At 26.2% G+C, this 19,575-nt stretch overlaps 2 protein-coding genes across 3 annotated transcripts; one reads left to right on the plus strand and one right to left on the minus strand.

Annotated features, from left to right (window-relative positions):
* Positions 1 to 7,180: 7,180 nt before the first annotated feature.
* On the minus strand, positions 7,181 to 12,602 carry LOC111038982 (glycine cleavage system H protein). 2 transcript variants are annotated; one of them, XM_022322263.1, is made up of 6 exons: positions 12,212 to 12,602; positions 12,063 to 12,142; positions 10,554 to 10,617; positions 10,041 to 10,172; positions 9,879 to 9,983; positions 7,181 to 7,385 (listed from the first exon to the last, which is right to left on the minus strand). In XM_022322263.1, exons 1-5 carry the CDS (start codon positions 12,312 to 12,314, stop codon positions 9,886 to 9,888), a joined length of 477 nt encoding a protein of 158 aa, XP_022177955.1. In that variant the 5' UTR covers positions 12,315 to 12,602; the 3' UTR covers positions 7,181 to 7,385; positions 9,879 to 9,885. The 2 variants fall into 2 exon arrangements, with proteins under 2 accessions (XP_022177955.1, XP_022177953.1); XM_022322261.1 differs by lacking the exon at positions 7,181 to 7,385 and having other exon boundaries at positions 9,657 to 9,983; positions 12,212 to 12,599.
* A 906-nt stretch (positions 12,603 to 13,508) lies between these two features.
* On the plus strand, positions 13,509 to 18,043 carry LOC111038981 (protein disulfide-isomerase TMX3). The gene is made up of 12 exons (XM_022322260.1): positions 13,509 to 13,856; positions 14,454 to 14,511; positions 14,589 to 14,628; positions 14,768 to 14,931; positions 15,015 to 15,201; positions 15,268 to 15,345; positions 15,491 to 15,557; positions 15,615 to 15,795; positions 16,091 to 16,144; positions 16,203 to 16,395; positions 16,546 to 16,741; positions 17,165 to 18,043. Exons 1-12 carry the CDS (start codon positions 13,814 to 13,816, stop codon positions 17,188 to 17,190), a joined length of 1,287 nt encoding a protein of 428 aa, XP_022177952.1. The 5' UTR covers positions 13,509 to 13,813; the 3' UTR covers positions 17,191 to 18,043.
* Positions 18,044 to 19,575: the final 1,532 nt, after the last annotated feature.

The raw sequence follows: 19,575 nt of genomic DNA on the forward strand, positions 1-19,575 counted from the left end.
ACTAACAACCTACATATTTTGATTTTTTAAATGAATGTTGTTGGAGTACTACCAGCTATGATTGCAGATAAAAATGTAAATCTATGTAAGAATATATATTATCATATTTCAAACAGTTTGTATTTATTATATCTATTTAATCTCCTTAAATTACAAAACAAAAGCACTATACAATTAATGAATTAAAATAATAACAGTATAGGGCTATCTATTTATTTAATTTAATTTTTTTTTTTGTTCTTATTTGAGTCCATTGGGGCTTTAAGACTATGCTATCTCAGAGTCACTAAACAACAAAATACTAAAATATATTAAATATTAAAATACACTTAATCAGGATCGGTGTTAGTGTGTTACTGTGTTAAACCAAAGCATACGCGATGATATTAAAATCTACATTAAACTAATATTATACAATAATTATGATTTTTTCCCACAGAACATAATAAAAAAAAACAGAAAACTGAATGTTTATGTAATATATAGGTATATACTGATATATATAGGTAGGAGTATGCAGTTTAATTTCAATACGTTAACAAATCAGATAACATTTGAACTTTATACATATACAGATAGATCTGAATAGGTATATCTAATCCAATCGTCCCTATATCCATATAATATAATATAATATATGATATATTTTGTTATTACCCTGCTTTATATCGATCATTATTATTTTATATTTCTGTAAAAAGAATTTAAAATGTGCCTTTAACTGCATTAACCCTTGTTTTAATTTAACAAATTTGAAAAGAGATAAAGAAAACTAAAAGAATTGTTAATTAGTAGTTATAGGTAAAAGTTTATAACTGATGTAGGAATATCTGATTTGAGTAAAAGTTTTTAGGGTATATATTTTTTTTTATTAAAGATGAAAGCCTCAATGACGTGAGCATTGGCTTGGTTTTTTAGGATAATTACTTCCCGAAATACAATAAAATAATAACAATCGAATTTTTAAAAACTGAGTTTCAGAATTGCCGCTTTATTTTGTAGTTTTTCGCAATAAACTATAACTACTAGAGAATTCTTAAAGTGACTCCTTCTATTGAATGCCATTATTGTTGAATTAATAAATAGTCACATAAAGTATTTTGTGCACTCTTTTGTCTGAAATAACTAAGGAAGCCACTCAACGGATGGCTATAATGGATGTATTAAATTTGAATTAAACTATAATTAATCAGGTCCGTGAAGCCACCCAAAATCAAAATGTAAAGCATACGTTTTCCCGACAATTAGTAAGTAAGCAATTTATAAGTATACAAATATAAGTACGGTGTAAGTAAACATAAATTTATAATTTATAATTTCAACAGTTTAATTATCCGCAAAAGTTTAAATAACGACTACCTTTTTTCGAAATCTGACAGTTTTGTAGTTTCCAAGTTATTGATTGTTCAATGACAAGTTAAATTCAACTAATAAGTATTTGTAAATAAACAAAAATTAGTATATTATAACTTATAAGTATAAAATAAACAAATTTTTATTAGTCAATTTATAAATTTTCCAAATATTGAGTGATTTTTTTTACTGTGCCAGCAGAATAATAATGGTAATCTTAAAAAAATTGAAAATTTTAAACGCCTATAAAAATCTAAAGTCAAAATATTTTGAAAATTGTAACTCTTAAAGAAAATTTTACAATAAACATTTGGTGAAAATTTCAAGTATCTTCTGTTTTTTATTTTTGAAAACTAGTTTTAAATACAAATTCCTGTTTTTTCATAGTTTTTTTTTTTTTTTTTTGGGGGGGGGGTCCCTATTATTTTAAAAAGTACAGGAAATAGTAATTTTGACCTCCTATAAAAGTACCTACTAGATCCTACCATTAAAGATATTGAAGTTGAAAATCAACGAATTTTTTCAACCCGTTTAACGTGTTTTTGTGTACATTTTACAAAAAACAAATACTTTATTGTAAAATCAATAGTCAATACATTTGTTATTCCACTCAGAATTTAATAAATATAATTAATATATATATATTTAATTATATTTCCCAATGAAAAAAAAAACAAATGCGGAGTGTAAGAACTAGGCTTAAAATTAACTAAACTTAAACTAAAGGCCTAAATTTAGGCTAAAATTGTTTGTTTCTGTAATTAGAAAAAAAATGACTTGAAAAATACCTATATGCATATTATATTTTCTGTCAGTATACCTATATGGTTATATTATAAGTATAATAAAGTGTATATTATTATTTATTGGTGTGTTAATATATATTAAAATCTATAAAATAGTCATTGTTACTTGACATATAAATGTTGAGTACCTTGAAAGCAGCTCGGAAATAATACCTAGATAAAACAATTATTTTACCTCAATGACATCCATGGGCATTCCGAACTAAATAATTGTGTATAAGTCCATACGTCATAATAATAAAATGATGTGTTTTCGTGCCAAATCTGAATGAACATATTATATTATATATTATTATATTTAGTTTATCTACCTATGGCTATACGGCCATACGTTAGGAAACTACACATTTTGAGAGTTCAGTCAAGTTTATCGTGAAGGTTATTTTGCTACCTTCACATTAGGTACTATTTACTATAAAACAATATGCATACGAGACATTATGTATTAGTATTTAACGGTAAAAGTCGGCTTAGTAAATTATTCAAACCAAAAAGTAATTATTTTCATATTCCATTATATAATGTAATATTATATTATTATTATTATTATTATTGTATTATATTTTACAATTTAAATAAATATATTGAGATTAATTATATAGGTATTGGATTCAAAATAAAAATACTCACTTGCTAAAAAACGGAGCATGGCAATAGTAGTAATGTGTAATCTGTACATTTGATACGTCCTAAATATTTGTATAAACATAATTTTGAATAACAATTAACAAGTACATTTAAGTTTGAAAAATGTAACCTTGATTATTAATGTCGATAACAATCAGGTTTTTTAAACGAAGAAACAGGATACAAAAAGGTGGATTTATAGATAAAATATTAATTTACCTAAACCAATGTGACTATATTATTATAGTTAAAAAACAAAATATGTTTCTTTCTTAAACGCTTATAAATAGAATATGTATCAATACACATTTTAATATTAAGATATGTATATTGTTAGTATAAAATAAATTAAGTTATTTTCCGTCTTGTTGGTAAATAATAATATTCAAATATACTTGTATTCAAATACCTTTTGATAGCTTAAATACTTTTCACTACTTTTTAACAAGTGTGTTTTAAATACTTTCAAAATACTTTTTCTTTGTATTTTATTCCAAAATACTTAATTTTTTTTTCTATTTACTGTCGTATTGCAACAAACAATATTTTTATTTAATGTATTATAATTTTAAAATTGGTGTTTATAAAAATTTAAAAATTTAATTAAATAGCTACAGAGATGACGCAATACCTAACATTCATACTTGCTGAGGTTTAATTTGACAATATAAATAGGTATGTGACATCTGGAATTATTGAACCAATTAAAGAATATATTTATTAATAATTTTAAGTATACATTTGTGATAAACGAACAATATTTTTATGCTATAAAAAAGTACTTGTAAAGTATTTTTAATATTTATAAAATGTAGGTATTTGTGTTTATATTCAAATACTTTTTCAAGACAATATTCGAATACGTATATAAAATATAAATGACATTAATAGTATTTTAATACTTATTCTGAATACAGGTATTTGTAAAGTATTCTTAACAAGAATGGACTTATTGTTGAAATTGATCATTTTATTAGTATAGGTAGGTACCTAATAATGTTTTTCTTTAAATAAAGCTTACATTTAGGTTGTTATTAAGCCTAAATGCAATAAAAATCTTATAATCACCTATCAAATTGTTTAATTATTTTGTTGCATTAGTCATATAAATTACTAAAGACCGGATTTATATGCATTTTAAATCTCAAAATATGCATGCAAACATGTACTAAAAAAGTCAAAGTATGCAAGAAAAAGAAGCAAACGATGCAAAATAAAATTTCAATTTTTATTACATATTGTTTTTGATTTTAATTTTGCAGTGATAATTATTCAATAGTTTTATTAAAATTTTCATAAACAAAAAGCAAGATAAACAAATAAAATAAGCAAATAATAAACAGATATGTAATACAATAATGTAATTTGTTAAATTTTAGTTAAATTTGTTATCATTGATACATTTTTATATAATAATATTTTATTAAAATTAAATAGCAGATACACTGGCAATATACTGATATAAATAGAAAAAAAGTACGAAAAATTTAATGTAGTATGTTAATTTTGAAAAATAATAACCTAACCTATTTTTAGGGTCCGAAAATATTCTTTGAGATGTATAATATTTGATATTAATATTAAATAAACGTACCCATAATATGTTTTTTTTTATTTAACACCTTTTTAGATCGTTAGATGTATATTTGTACTGTTTTTTGTTAAAATATGCAGAACATCAAACATGCATTAACGTCAGAATATGCAAAAATATGCACTAAACATTTTTGATATTTTATCAATAAAGTAATGATTTGTGGACACTCATTATTGACTGCATGTATATGACGTTGAAAATAGCAACATGCATTTTATGCAAAATCCGGTTTTTATACATTACCTATTTGTATAATCAACAAAAATACATAAAAGGTATAAATTACAGTTGATGTACTTGGTGTAATGTCCAAAATTATATCTATCTTAAAAGAGTGATGTGTTGTCTCAAAGTCAAAAATCTCTGATAACGACACACACTATTTTTTTGGTTTTTACAATTGATATAACAGTTAATATAAAAAAGCGAGAGCCATAGACCCCTGGCACCCCCCTACAGACGCCTATGGTACAGATGGTGGTAGGACGTTTTTATTTAATGCACAAAATTCAATATGTACATTACAGCTGTGACGCTTTTTATAGATGTTATTTTATTGCTTCATTTTGAATGATTAAACGTTTTCGAAATTACCGTTGAACAACTACAGTAGTTACTATAGTACTTATTATTGTTGTAAACAAATTACAATTTAACATCTTAAATTTGAATTATCTTAAAAACTATGTAACTCTTAAGTTATATATAGCATTTATTCAGGTATACCTAAGAATTTACTCAAAAATGTGCAAAGATAGGTCTATACAAGTATATCATTAGAAATTAGAATCTATAATGTTATATTATATTGTAACGTAGGTATAGACGTGTTTCATTATAAGTCATAACCAATTCAAGTCAAATATATGGAAATTTATTAATTTGCACAGTTTAAATCTTATATTATTATTAGTTACTATCGAACATTATAATATTATATTTTTATTGGCACATTTTTTCTATAGGTACAATCAAAAAACAGTACCTACCTATTATAGTATTATGATTATTTTTGTTCTCGTATCAAACATTTTTGCTTCAAGGGCAATATGCCAATATATCACTATATCAGACATCAGTATTCAGTATGACATTATTACTTTTCATTACTTATGCATTCGGTAATATTTCAATGCTATTAAGTTACATGACGTATTATATTAAAATATAATTGGTCTAATCTCTAATATTTTAAAAACTGGGGGTATTTTCCCTTGTATTTAATGGTTCTGTACGTTAAGTAATCTATTCAATGTTTTTCAGGAGTTTTTTAAGATTATAAATTAATTTATTATATTATAAGCTCTCTGATTTTCTCAATATTTAACACTCATACTTTCGAAAAATGTTGACTTTTTTCGAAATTTAATATACATTCAATTCTAATATTATGGTCATTTTTCAACCTGGGTTGGTTGGTGAGCTCACTCATCAGTTATCGCTTATAAGTTATAACTAAAAGTCTATACCTAACAACTAACAAGTGATTCAAATATATTTTTTTAAAGCACATTGCAAATCTGTTTAGCTATCCATTTTATCTAAAATTAAGTTAGTATAAGTAAAACGGAATTGAAGAATGCTCAATACATCGACCATGCAATATTCAACTCTTGCAAGTTGTCGCACTTGTTCAAAAAATCAAAACAGTTTTTAAATTTTTAATTATTTCATACCATGTCCACAACTGAACGGTCCATCAGTGATAAATACTTAGGAGTTAGCTAAAACTGTAAAAAGTAAATAATAATAAAACAGAAAATAAGACGGATTGTGTGTGACCGCTCAATAATAACTGATAAGCATTTCAAGTTCACATAAATGAAGTAAGTAAGTGTTAGTAGCACCTATGGTGGACCACAAACTTCATATAATAACCCTTTCCACTTCATTCATTCGTCTAAACTTACAATAACTGCTTTAGTGCTCTATTCTATACTCGTATATACATGAAGCTTATAAACAACATGGGAATATGATATTAATAATATTATGTGTACCACTCACCAATAGTTATCGGAAATCCGTACGTGAATAATGATTAAACCATCGAGATTCGAGTGTCTGCGACAGACTGCGCAAAGAAAGAAAACTGTAATGCTTCCTCAATAGTCAATCTGCTACCGGGTTTAGGTTTTTCTTGTGATATTAAATCGTCACCAAAGTGTATTGTGTAGGACGTATTTTATGTTTCGTTGTATATTTTTTTATTTTACCAGTCACATTATATGGACCATGCAGATAGAACGAGTTTGTTATTACTTAGTACTTACCTACTGCCTATTGCCCTGTTACATATAAATATAATCGTTTAGACGTCTATCGTATTACATTCGTACACATTTTTCATACACTATTCATATTGATGAGCACGAAAACTCGAACCTACACTAAGATGTATATTAATCACTCATTTATGTATAATAATTATTAATTGTACGTAGACATAATATGAAGGTGCAAGAATATTATTTTATGGTTGTGAAACGCATGTCACGGAATGATTTTGTTGGGTAGGTAGTACTGTAGTACAAGTTATTTAACGAGCACATCAGCATATTTATTAATTATTACCTATTACGCGGAGTACGTCAACTCATGACGTGTATGATATTATAGTCATAGGAATAATTGGTACTTCACAGACTTATATAGATTACATGTTTCAGTGGCGCCCAAGTCATATTTTTCAGGTGTAGCAAGTCATAATTTTACCCACCTGATGTGCACCGTAGTATTGTTATCCTTGTCTAAGAGAGTAGGAAGTGTTTAAAAGAATAATACGCAAAGAACATTCTTAAATGGTTAAAAGATACGTTTATTTACTGCGTAAACTACAAATTACTATAGCTTATTAAATACCGCTAATCACTTACCTATTAGTTATTACATGAATTTTCTGTACAACGAAGAGAGGTTCTGCTCGATTGCGTCTTTCCTAGCGACTGCTCTACCAGCCATGACAAGAGGCCTTTCTGTTCAGACGGCCAGGGTGGGAATTGCTGGATCATGTGTATATAATATCATGTTACAAAAATATGCTTTAATATAACTGTATACAATTAACGAATTAAAAAGTTTAAGTTAAGTTACTCTTAACCAAGTTGCCTACTTAACGAGTTACTTGTATTTTCATAAGTAACTTCTAACTTACCACGTTAAATTATATTTAAGTTACAATTCCATAGATTTAAAACTATATTTTAATTTTTGTATTTATAAAAAAAAAACAATTGCCAGAAAAATCAAATACTATTTATGTTATTAGGTACTTATTTTATTCTGTATTCTAAATTTCTAAATAAGTCCTAAATTGTAAACAGTCGCAATTGTTTTGCATTATTTCTGTATTGAGATTTAAATAGGTATTAAAACAATGTCATAAACTAATAACGAATAAGTACAACTATCTACCTATCCAATTTATGAAATTATTTACGAGTAAATAACTAGTGAGTAACGAAAGTTCATTAATATAATTTAATTGTTTTATTGAATTTTTGAATTTATTGAAATATGTAATGAATACAATTATATATACTTTGAAAATATTGTAAGATCTCCTATATTATGTTATTTGTTAAGCTTTAATGAAAAGGTATAATAATTAATTTTACATGAAAAAAAGTTACTTATTTATAACTAAGTTAAGTTACTTTTCTTTCAAATTAACTTTTAACGAGTTACATAAATAAGAAAAGTAACTTTCAACTTTCAACTTAACTTAAATGTGTCTGCATATACTTAACTTGATGAGTTAAAAAAAAATGTCAACTTGCACCCCTTGACTATATACCTACAGCGCTTACACATAACACACCAACCAAAAGTTATGAAATATTTTTCTCTCCCAATTTCAAGTAATAGGGCCCAACAACATCTTAGTACAACACTAGAAACAGGTTCCTCATAAATTGTTCAGCAATTAAAATATATCTATTAATACCATTTAAGGGTATGTCGATTGTCAGTATTGAATAGTTATATACAGTATTTTTGGAAAAAATTTGTTCAGAATTAAGAAAACACTAATAATATGTATAGATTTAATTCCTTAGAAATAAATATGTCTTCACTCAGAATTGTTTTTAGTAAACTATGATTTATCAATTATCATTGAATTCTATCTCATAATAGGTCATGAAGTTTCTATGTTCCTGATATACTATTTAAGAGGTCCATGAAGTTGGGCCGCTTAATGTAAATAATTATGTTTGTAGGTTTATGTAAGCACAAATTGGGAATTTGTAAGTACAGCCATTTACAATTATCCACAAAAGCTTAAATCATGATTAATTTCTGTTAAACTTGGCCGTTTTATCATTTCAAAGTTTTTGAAAGAGCCGAAATGTTCTGTACAATTTGTAAGTATTTGTAAGCAAGAATTAAAAATTTGTAAGTCATCCCTCCCTTAACCTAACCCTAAGAAGTAGGCCAAACTTTATCCAGGTTTTTCAACAAATGTATTCTAGCTTAAAAATACTTACAAATTGCGCAGGATACTTAGGCACAGTTAAAGTTGAAAAAGCTCGATGAAGCATACATTGTAATTACAATTTATAAGAAGTTGTCAAAATCATATTCAGTGTACTTTCAATTATCCACGGAATAGAGTGGCAGAACATCCATGGATAAACAAATTCCACGGATAATCCGCAAAATTAAAAAAAATAATAAAAAATAAATTGGAATTAGAAATTTTTTTTTCTTCCGTAAATATTAAACAAGCGTAATGTATTTTACTTATCAAGTAATCGGCCATCAAAAATTACCAGATTAAACCGATAATGATTTATAATGTAAATATATGTATATAATTTATATATTTTTATTTTGAATAATAGGTATGTAGATTATTTCGCGGAAGACAACAGATAATCGAGAGTACACTGTATACAGAGATTAGTTGTGACTTGTAAGTGATTATTTTAAAATATTCAAAACATAATAGTATCTAAATAGTTAAGGTCTTAACCATAAGAGTGCATAATGCACACAGGGTAGTCAGTGTAGGCACTTGACTACTCTGTGAACTTCCTCCCCTCAATATTCAATATTATCATGAAAATCAATAATCATATTATATTCAAAATTAGACTATAAATTGGTTTTTAAAACTTAGGGGTGAAAGAATATATATATAAATATAAAAAAAAAGTGTGTATGTATGTGTGTATGCGCGTGCATTGATGTGTTATGTATGACTACTCTACCAATATCTGCACACCCATAACAATTTAGTAACAAACAATATTTATACAAATTTTTGATTCATACATTTTTTTATTGAGTAAAAGTTTAAAAAAATAGGTTCATATTTTAGATAAATGCATACAACTTAGGTAAATCAATAACAAAAAAAAAAATAACAAAAATACAGAAGTCATAATACATACTTGGGGTACTTGTAAAGACATAAAGTATTAATCAATTTAAAACAATTATTAATATTCTATACTTAGTTAATTTTGTCTAACAGATCATCAGTTACTTACTTTAGAATTAACTGTGATCATGTTTAATGAATTCAGCATATTGTTCTTCATTCATTAAATTCGATATTTCTTCCGGAGATGATAGTTCTAATTTGAAAAGCCATCCTACAAAATAAATTATTGAAATTACAAAATTGAATAAAAAAATTGAATATATTATACCATTTTCATAACAAGATTGATTTATCAATGCTGGTCTTGTTTCCACCTGAGAATTTATTTCAACTACTTTGCCGGATGCAGGACTGTATAGTTCACTTGCAGCTTTTACACTCTCTAATGCACCACATTCATCTATAGCAGTTTAATAAGTTAAGTACAAATTGCATGTAAACTATGTAGAGAAACAAACATCAAAAATATCAATAGAATTGTCTTTAAGTAGTTGCATACATTTGAATATGTATAATTATATACATTAATAATAATTGAGATATTAAACTTAACTAAAATTTGGTTCTTCTTTAGCACTTCTTTAGATAGAAAGTTTCAAAAAAATATATTTTACTAGTCATAGATTTTTATGAAAATTTTAAAAACAATCTTACTCTCAACTATTTGTATGGAAAATGTTTAAATAAGGGTGTTTTCAAATTTTCAAATAGCAAACAGGTTACTTGTTACTCTCGGCTAATTGCAATATAGCAATTAATATAATACGTAGTATCTATATACCTTTTATTATTATTTCCGTTCCAACAGACGGCAGCTCAGCATAAACTACATCACCTAAAGCATCCTAAAATAGTATAAAAATGATTATTGATTAGTATACTATGTATTAAAAATATTCTAAATTAATTAAGACAACATTTCTATTCTTTTCTTAAATCAAAAATAACTAAGTTAATCATTTTATAAGTAACTTTATTAAAAAACAAGTTACATTTTTATCAATTCTGTAAAAAAAATTTTTTTTAATTGAACCAATTGAATTCAAAATTAGTATCTAGGTAATATGTGAATCAGCTGAAATTTAGCATTTTTATATAATACCCTTTATTGAGGCAATCAAAAAATATTAAATGGTTTACTAATGATAGAACTAATGTTTCTAAAAATGAATGCATAAGTCCTTCTAAGAGCTTCAGTAAATTACCTTTTTAGTATAATTGGAGATATTTGCACCAAAAAATAATCGGGAATAAGTGACAATAATTTTGAAGATTCATTATTAAATAAAATTAAGTTAAATGTGAACTTTCATAAATTACTTATTCAACATTTTGTCATCCTAAGTCCTTAGTCTTAGAGATATAAAAGTATTAAAAGTAACATCATTGTAACTACCATCTGTCCAGTGAAGAAAATGTAGAGGCCCAATAAACATTGGTTTTTCTACATATCAAAACATTACACCCAGCCATTAAGATTAATTCCTCTATAACAGGGTGTTGTGTGGGATGAGCAGAATCGGTGTGCTCTCTCATTAGAACGAGTTAAGTTATTTCTGAGTTTAAAAAGTAATATAGCGCTATTTTATTATGTACATAGATAGGAAATACATACAGTTGTAATGTACTTCTTAGAATTTTTGTATTATGTATTAACGCACTTAGCAATTTAGGAATATGAACACACCTACTACATATTGACTGAAAGAATGTATGATTTTTGTATTATGTATTAATAATCATTCTGTATTCATTATGAAGTAAGTATACTAATTAATTTAATTATAATACTAGTAAACATAGCAATTTTTAGAGATAAATTCAAATGAAAAATACATTTTAATTTTTAATTGATAAAATTAATCTAGTTGTTGATAACCTCTTTAGGTGAGGTTTTGCACTTTTAACACTTCTATAATTTAAATTTTTGTTACACTACACAATGGATTACTATACAGCACAAAATATTAAAATAAAACTTTTTTAAGTATTTTGACAACTGAGCAAAATCAATGAATTACCTAACACTAATACAAAAATTACTCTGACATTTAAATAATTTGTTCAATTATTTTTAAGAAAAAAATCACGAGGTAGGAAGATAAATGATAATTACAATTATTTCTAAGCTTGGAAGTTAAAAATCTATTTTAAAAATATTTTCAGCCAAGCTATTTTTTTCATTTTCAATAAATTTAATAGAATATTAACTAATTATTATACAATGTATTTGAAGGTTTTAGATAGATATCTTAAACATTTATAAGCATATAATCTTTTAAATAGTTACTTGAGCATAATCTGAAATTCCTATGGTACCAATATTATCCTTCACATCAATCCATTCATGTTTGTCGGTATAATAACGATCTAGAAATAAAGTTTTAGGTAAAAATTCATTCTTAAAACAATTTACTGAGAAGTATAAAGCATAAAAACCTTTAACGGTAGAAGTAGAAAAACGCAAGACACTCGCCGATAACCTTTGAGCGTGATTTACATTTCCCCAGATACGATTAGTTACTTTAATAATTCTAATCATTTTTGAAGAAAATATTATTAAGGTTTAAACAGAATGGCTCAATATGTTGAAAGAAATCAAATAAATGAACAATGATTTATGAATGTGAGATTAGTTGTAATTTGTAAATAAGTAATAAGTCTAAAGTACCAAACGTCTGGACTCATAAACTGTACGAGAACTAGACGTTTGTGCCAATGTGGAACACTGACATACTGTAGTGTGTAGACTCAAGAGTCGAGAAATCGAGACTAATAATTCTTTTTAAAGACTAAAAACCCGGTATCCTTATCACAATTTAATCACGTTATAACAATATAACCATTGACCTCGTACTTTTATTCCGTGCTCGCCACCGCTCGTACCAACTATATATAATAACATAGAAAAATAATGATAGTTATCTAATCATGGTACTAAACACTCATATCGGAAATGACACTCGATCAGCTGATCAGATTTTTGTTTACCTGTGATCTGAAGTTTGAACAATTGAACCACAGAATAGGTGAAATGGCACCTATTCTTTGATTGGACATCGGAGGACAGAGATTTAGGCCCATGACTCAACTACTGAATACCAATATTGTTCTGTACTTATGTGGTTGTACACAGTTACTTATATAAGGCTCTCTACAAGACGAGAATGAGATTATTTCATCATTTAACCTATGGGTTGTTGACTTGTACGTTTGTTTACCCGGGTGGCCGACTACCACTTCTGAGCCACATCCGTCCGACTAGGCCCAACTGGTAGCCACAGTCCACATCAGTACAACGCCACAACGGTCATTGAGTAATCCACACCTTGGATCATACCTATATGACCGTATATGACCTAAGGTCCACTCAGTATGTGAGTGTCATTAATTTATAACTGAATAACTCTGGAATATAAATGTGGCAATTTTAGTCTTCTATTCCCATGTTTCTAGGATGTTCAGTTCAGCATAGCACAATAATCTGGTTCAGATCAGCGGCCGAGTGTCATTTAATTATTATACTTTTCTATAGTTATAATTTTTACAGTGGTATGAAACCACAGAATTGATTAAATAATCTATTATCTAATTAATCTATTCTGTGATGAAAGTATGAAACTATGAACACGGAATAACACGTCTGCGGTATGAACTTATCAAGTCCTCCGTGAATTTTGGTGATAACTTGATAAGTGATAACTGATAAAGATTCTAAGACCATGATAATAAACATAAACATTAAACGATTAAACACCTAATGTAGTATGTACTAAGTTGTACTTACTACTTACTAATCTTACATTTATTAGTTAATTATTATGTCAATACTTAATACTCAACAGTGATCTATTAGGTACTTATGTTACGATTTTACTTACAGTTCAGTTTTAAACTATTCTACTAATGCATACATTTTATGATAATGTATGTAATTTGAGAAATGTGTATAATCTGTAAAATTTATAATAGTATAATAGTATAATATATTACACAATACATTAATATACAATTTTTTTATAAGAGAAATATAGAACAAAAATGATGATCTCTAATATATTTACTACAACTCTGGGTTTTATTGGTAAGTGTTACTTGCTAATATTAAATATTAATACTATATAGGTATAAGAAAAGAGTGGAACAAGATGCAAGTTTGAAGTTAATCAAGACTAATATATTTAAAACTTCTAATTTAATTCATAAGCTTACAAAGTCTTAAAATCCTAAAAAATTATATTAATTTTTCCCACAGTACTATATAGGTAAGTATTATTTTGAAATATGAATCAAAGTGCCTAGATATTAATATTTTATCAAAAAAAAACATTCAAATAACAATAATCATGCATTATTATTTGTCTTTTAATTTTTCCTTTAAAATCATAATACCAAAGATGTATACATAGATGCAACTAGGGTTAAAATTATGTGAGGGCCAAAACCCACGTAACAAAAAAATTAATATAAAATGACCAATAGCGGGCTTATATTTAAATCAATGAAGGATATTTTTTTGGGGGGAGGGGGCTATTAATATAACCCAGTAAAACTAATTCGAAATTTAAAAAAAACTTTAAAAGGATCTAACTATGCGTCAGTGTTGCAATGAATAAAATATATTGTTTTATACTTGTATAGTTTAAATTACTAAATATTTAAAATTATTACAATGTTTTAGTATCTGTCATTCTGCTAAAAGACGTACGTTCATCAAGAGTATTGGAACTTAGTGATGGGTAATTAGTAATTAATAATTATTATTATGTACTATATTGTGTACTGATTTTTATTCAATAATGCATATTTTTTTTAGGTTTATTGAAATGAAAAACGATGGACATTGGTTCATAATGGTAATCATGAATAATTTACAAATAAATTATAAAATTATTAATTTCTATTAAATTTTATTTGTTATAGTAAAACCTAGAAACTTACTTTTAAGTTAAAACTTATACCATATTCAAATTGCTGTCAAATTTTTGTTTTTAGTTTTATGCTCCGTGGTGTGGCCATTGTAAGAAGTTAGAACCTATTTGGCGTCATGTTGCTCAAGCACTACATCACTCTGATATACGGGTTGGAAAAATAGATTGTACAAGATATAAAAGAGTAGTTTCAGAGTTTGGATTGTCAGGGTATCCTACAATCATGTTGTATGTTATCAATTTATCTGTAATTGTCATTATATAGTTCAGTATTTTTAATATTAATAATTATATTTTGTATTGCCTTATAGCTTTAGAGATAGAGAAGGTGAATTTAAATTTAATAGCGAGCGATCTACAGAAGAAATGGTTCATTTTGCAAAGCGATTGGCTCGTCCTCCCGTTCAAGAGGTCACTGATAGTAAAGACATTGAAATGCTCAAACAAACAAAAAAAAACTTCTTTATGTTTATTGGGAAAAGTGTTGGCCATACTTGGGTATTTAATAATTTAATAATTTCAATAAAATAGAAATTGTTTACAAATTGTATACTATTTTCCCAGGACCTCTTTTATGATTTGGCAAAACAATATCAAGCACATTCTTATTTTTATATTACACCTGAAATAACTGGAAAACAGGTATTTATGAATTGAATAATACTAGTATTTAAAGTTAATTTTTCAACTGTTTTGACATCATATGTGATAAGTGAATGATAAATGAAAAAATATTTTGTATGATTAGTTATACTATACATTGTATTATATAAATACTTATTTATAGCATTTTGTTTTTGGAGAAACTCCCGCAGTTGTGGTGTATAAAGAAGAACAACACTACTCTTTCAATGGTAAATTAATTATGATTAAACATTGACAAGTTTTAATTATGTTGTAATTAATATTAGCTGATGAATGGGATATGGACTTCAATACAAGCTTAACACAATGGATAAACACAGAGAGATTTGATACTTTTGTAAAAGTAACTCGATCAAATATTCACCATATGTTGGAGACCAACAAGTACTTAGTTTTAGCCTTAGTGGAAGAGAATAAAATTGAAAAGTTACCTCCCCACCATTCAGAGTAAGTATGAATAATGTTTAAAATATTGTTTGTTCATTGGCTACATGCAAATTAGTTTTCATATTATAGAACTTTAAATTCCTCATGTTGGTTCTAATTAATTTATGCAACATAAATCTAAATTAGTTTACACTGGGAAAAGAAAATTCTAAAATTTGATTTTATAGTAAAAATATTTACTGTTGTGTTTTTCAGTAATTATATTATTCTTAAAATTGAAAACTATTATCAATTTATATATTAAAAATATATTGAACCATCAAAATTAAAAAAATTAATTAGGTGTCTTTCTTAGGTTTCTTCAGATGGTAGAATCAGTTATTGTGAAGAATAGAGAACGTTTTCATAGGTAACATACTATATATATTTAAGATTAAATCAGTTAAATAAATCATATTACCTTTTAGGAACTTTCAATTTGGATGGATTGGTTCACCAGAATTCGCCAGTTCTATTACTTCATCAGATGTATCACTGCCATCATTAATTATTTACAATTCCTCTACTAGACATCATCATTTTCCAAAAGAAAAACCACATGAACTGACACCTGAATCAATTACTATATTTCTAGAAGCTGTAAGAAATCAATCAGTAAAGGTAATAACAACCAATTTTATGCAATTTAATTATGATGTGCATAATATATTTTATATTTACTTTAGTATGGTAATCATTTATTCTTTTATATCCAAATATGAACATGATGAATTTTATATTCAAATAATCAATGAATCATATTTTAAATAGGCATACGGAGGAAGTGGTGTGTTTATACAGATGTACAGGATGTATTATGAGACAAAGAAGTCCTTAGTAAACATTTGGGTTAACAATCCTGCAGTTGCTAGTGTTTTATTTGGATTGCCTATAGGCTTCCTACTATTAATATGCTATTCTACATGTTGCACAGACATTATGGATGCTAGTGATGACGATGAAGAAGGTATGTCTAATAAATACAGACATTTAAAATTATTATAATAACTTGAATTGTATGCAAATGTTGCTTGAACTTAAACGTGAAAACAATTTTTTGTTAAAAATTTGTATTTTTTAAATTTTCTCTTTATGAATGATATTATTTTTTCTTTCAAAATATTCATATTTAGTATTTCTGTTCTAATTTATAAAATGCAGTACAATATTAGTATGCATATATTTTTTTTCGGCTGCTGACTCATTGGCTGAATAAATATTTATTTAGATTTGTTAAAGGCTGCTTAAATGAACCCAAATTAAAACTAAACATGTATCTAACTATCTTAAAAATGCATACATTTTTATTTCATATTGACTGTTTTAATGATACATTGACCTTTGTTTTGTACTGTTACGAATTTAATCGACATGATATTTCATATTTCAGATGTGCATCATGAGAAAAAAGAATAAAACTACTCATTAAAATATTCAGGCGTATTGATTTATTAACAGATGTTGAATAAATATTTAAAAACAGATGAAACATAAAATAACTATTTATATACATACTATTCATGTTTATATATTATGTACACATACAAAATTATTCAAATTTTAATTTATAAAAATACCTAAGATTACATTGAGTTCCAGTAAAGAAATCCACCACATTATAAAGTATAAATATTAATTGTATAGGTCATTTGACTATTTCATAAATTCTGTAACATATTATGATCTACTACATGTAATTTAATTGAAAATTAGATGTTGAATTGAGTATTTTCCAGTTTGTAAAACTTTGAATGAATGTTGGATTTTATTTTAAATGAAGGGTCTATAAATTATTTATTAATTTAAATTTTTAACCATGATTTTCATAAATAATTGCAACTACATACTTTTCAATGCTGCAGTTTATTTATCAATATACATTTTAATCTGAAGTGTTGCTTTAAAATATAAATGCATGGTTAGCATTATTAATGATTTTAAATGTTTAGTTTATATTACAATTATTTATTTCTGAACTTTCCCAGTTATTATTTATCATGAGAGACGCACTGGTAGTTACTTAAATCTTATTTACTACGTAAAAATTAAATAATCTGTTTGAATAAATTAAAAGTTGAAAAAAATAAGACTGAATCAGAAATTTAATTAAAATAATAATGGTTAATTTAAGTTATCCAAATCATCCTAGATGTAGAAAAGAGACATAAGTAGGAACAACAATTTTAATTTATATCTCTCATTAACACCTCAATTAAAGGAAAATACTTATTAGTTTTATTAATTTTAAACCAAATAAAAAAAAAAAAAATGTATATATCTTTATTCAATGTCGACCATTCAATATTATTCAATACGTTTTATAAACTCCATACAAATTATTAACAATATAACCATTGTAATCATAATATATAATGGAAGTATGACACTATATTAGTTTTTATTATAGATTAATAACTGAAATTCATTTTTTATTGAAAATAATATTTACCTATACTGAATAGTAACCTACAAATGTATAATCTAGTCAATTTTGTATTTATTTATTATTCTTTGTTTCTACGTGTAAACACTTAATTGTGTTGTAAGCTTATTAGTTTTAATTTATAACCTTTGATTATTGTAAAATAAATACTAGTATATTATAATTCAAAATAAACAATTTGAACTTGGTGGATGAAATCTTATCTTCGTTATTTACTTAATTTTGCGACATTGAATAGATACATTTTTTGTTACAAACTAATACATATTTTAACAACAACAATTATACATATTCAACAATGTAATTAATTAGGAATTTATAGCTAATTTAAAGTTACAGATTAGAACTATACCTAATACTGAGATTATATTGTAATATCTTTAATTTATGAACAACATAAAAACAAAAATAGTATTATTCATTCACCGGTACAATTATTAATTGGAACATGTCACATAATAATATGTCACATACAATATTAGCAGATGATGAGAATATAGCATTTGAGAATTAAATCAAATTTTAGCTTTTATAAAACTAGAATTTGAGAACTTAGTGAAAGCTCCAACTGTTGAATAGCTAGTTGAATAGTGACCTGAAGTTGGTTGATGGAAACACATGACACAAACAATTTATGAAAATTAATAGTCAGGAACTTATAGGCAATAGGTAAAGTGGCTAAGTAGTAAATAGAGATCTATGTCAATAAATGGCCACTACCTATATTATATTTCTATATGTAGATAGGACCTACTACCTACTTACACCAAATTATAGGTACATTTTATACAATTTTTTTATGAAATCATTGGCTTATATTTCTTATAATATAATAAGGTTTGTTGTCTGTGTATGACTAACCTAAACAAACAGTGACGTGCCCAGGAATTTTCTATAGAGGGTGATATAAGTAATAATACGTTTGAATTAATTATGGTGGTATTACTAAAGAAACAAAAAAGGAAATTTATAGGAGAATGATTGGGAATATAATCCCTAACCTTCCCCTTTACCTGACCATGCCAATTCTACCTGTATTATATCTTTTATTTTAAAAACACTATTAGGTTCTTATGACAGGGATCTGTTAGCTGTTAAGCTCATTTAAGATTTTTGAGAATTGAGATGAATAACTAGGTAGATACTGCAGTGCTGTAGCTAGGGGTAGATATACCTAACCTAAGCTCCCCCTCCCCCCAAATATCAAACTTACTTTACTCGGTAGTACCCTAGCAATAAAATATTTTAGCTCCCATGAAAAAAAATCCTGGCTATGGTATTAATAGTTAGGTAGATACCTCAAAAGATAGTTTACATAAGTCTATTGCATTTTAATTTATTAGGTACCTGTTTTGTAA

The sequence above is a fragment of the Myzus persicae genome, unplaced genomic scaffold (genome assembly GCF_001856785.1).
Source record: "Myzus persicae strain clone G006 unplaced genomic scaffold, MPER_G0061.0, whole genome shotgun sequence".
In the NCBI taxonomy this organism is placed as follows: domain Eukaryota; kingdom Metazoa; phylum Arthropoda; class Insecta; order Hemiptera; family Aphididae; genus Myzus; species Myzus persicae.

What these genes read in the sequence shown, in the direction of transcription:
- LOC111038982 (XM_022322263.1), bottom strand. Translation starts at nt 12,314, where the DNA reads ATGATTAGAATTATTAAAGTAACTAATCGTATCTGGGGAAATGTAAAT. An exon ending in GAATTTCAGATTATGCTCAA is followed by an intron (nt 10,618 to 12,062) that starts GTAACTATTTAA and finishes ATACTATTTTAG; the next exon opens with GATGCTTTAGGTGATGTAGT. An exon ending in AACGGAAATAATAATAAAAG is followed by an intron (nt 10,173 to 10,553) that starts GTATATAGATAC and finishes AAACTGCTATAG; the next exon opens with ATGAATGTGGTGCATTAGAG.
- LOC111038981 (XM_022322260.1), top strand. Translation starts at nt 13,814, where the DNA reads ATGATGATCTCTAATATATTTACTACAACTCTGGGTTTTATTG. An exon ending in AAAGTGTTGGCCATACTTGG is followed by an intron (nt 15,202 to 15,267) that starts GTATTTAATAAT and finishes CTATTTTCCCAG; the next exon opens with GACCTCTTTTATGATTTGGC. An exon ending in AATAGAGAACGTTTTCATAG is followed by an intron (nt 16,145 to 16,202) that starts GTAACATACTAT and finishes ATTACCTTTTAG; the next exon opens with GAACTTTCAATTTGGATGGA.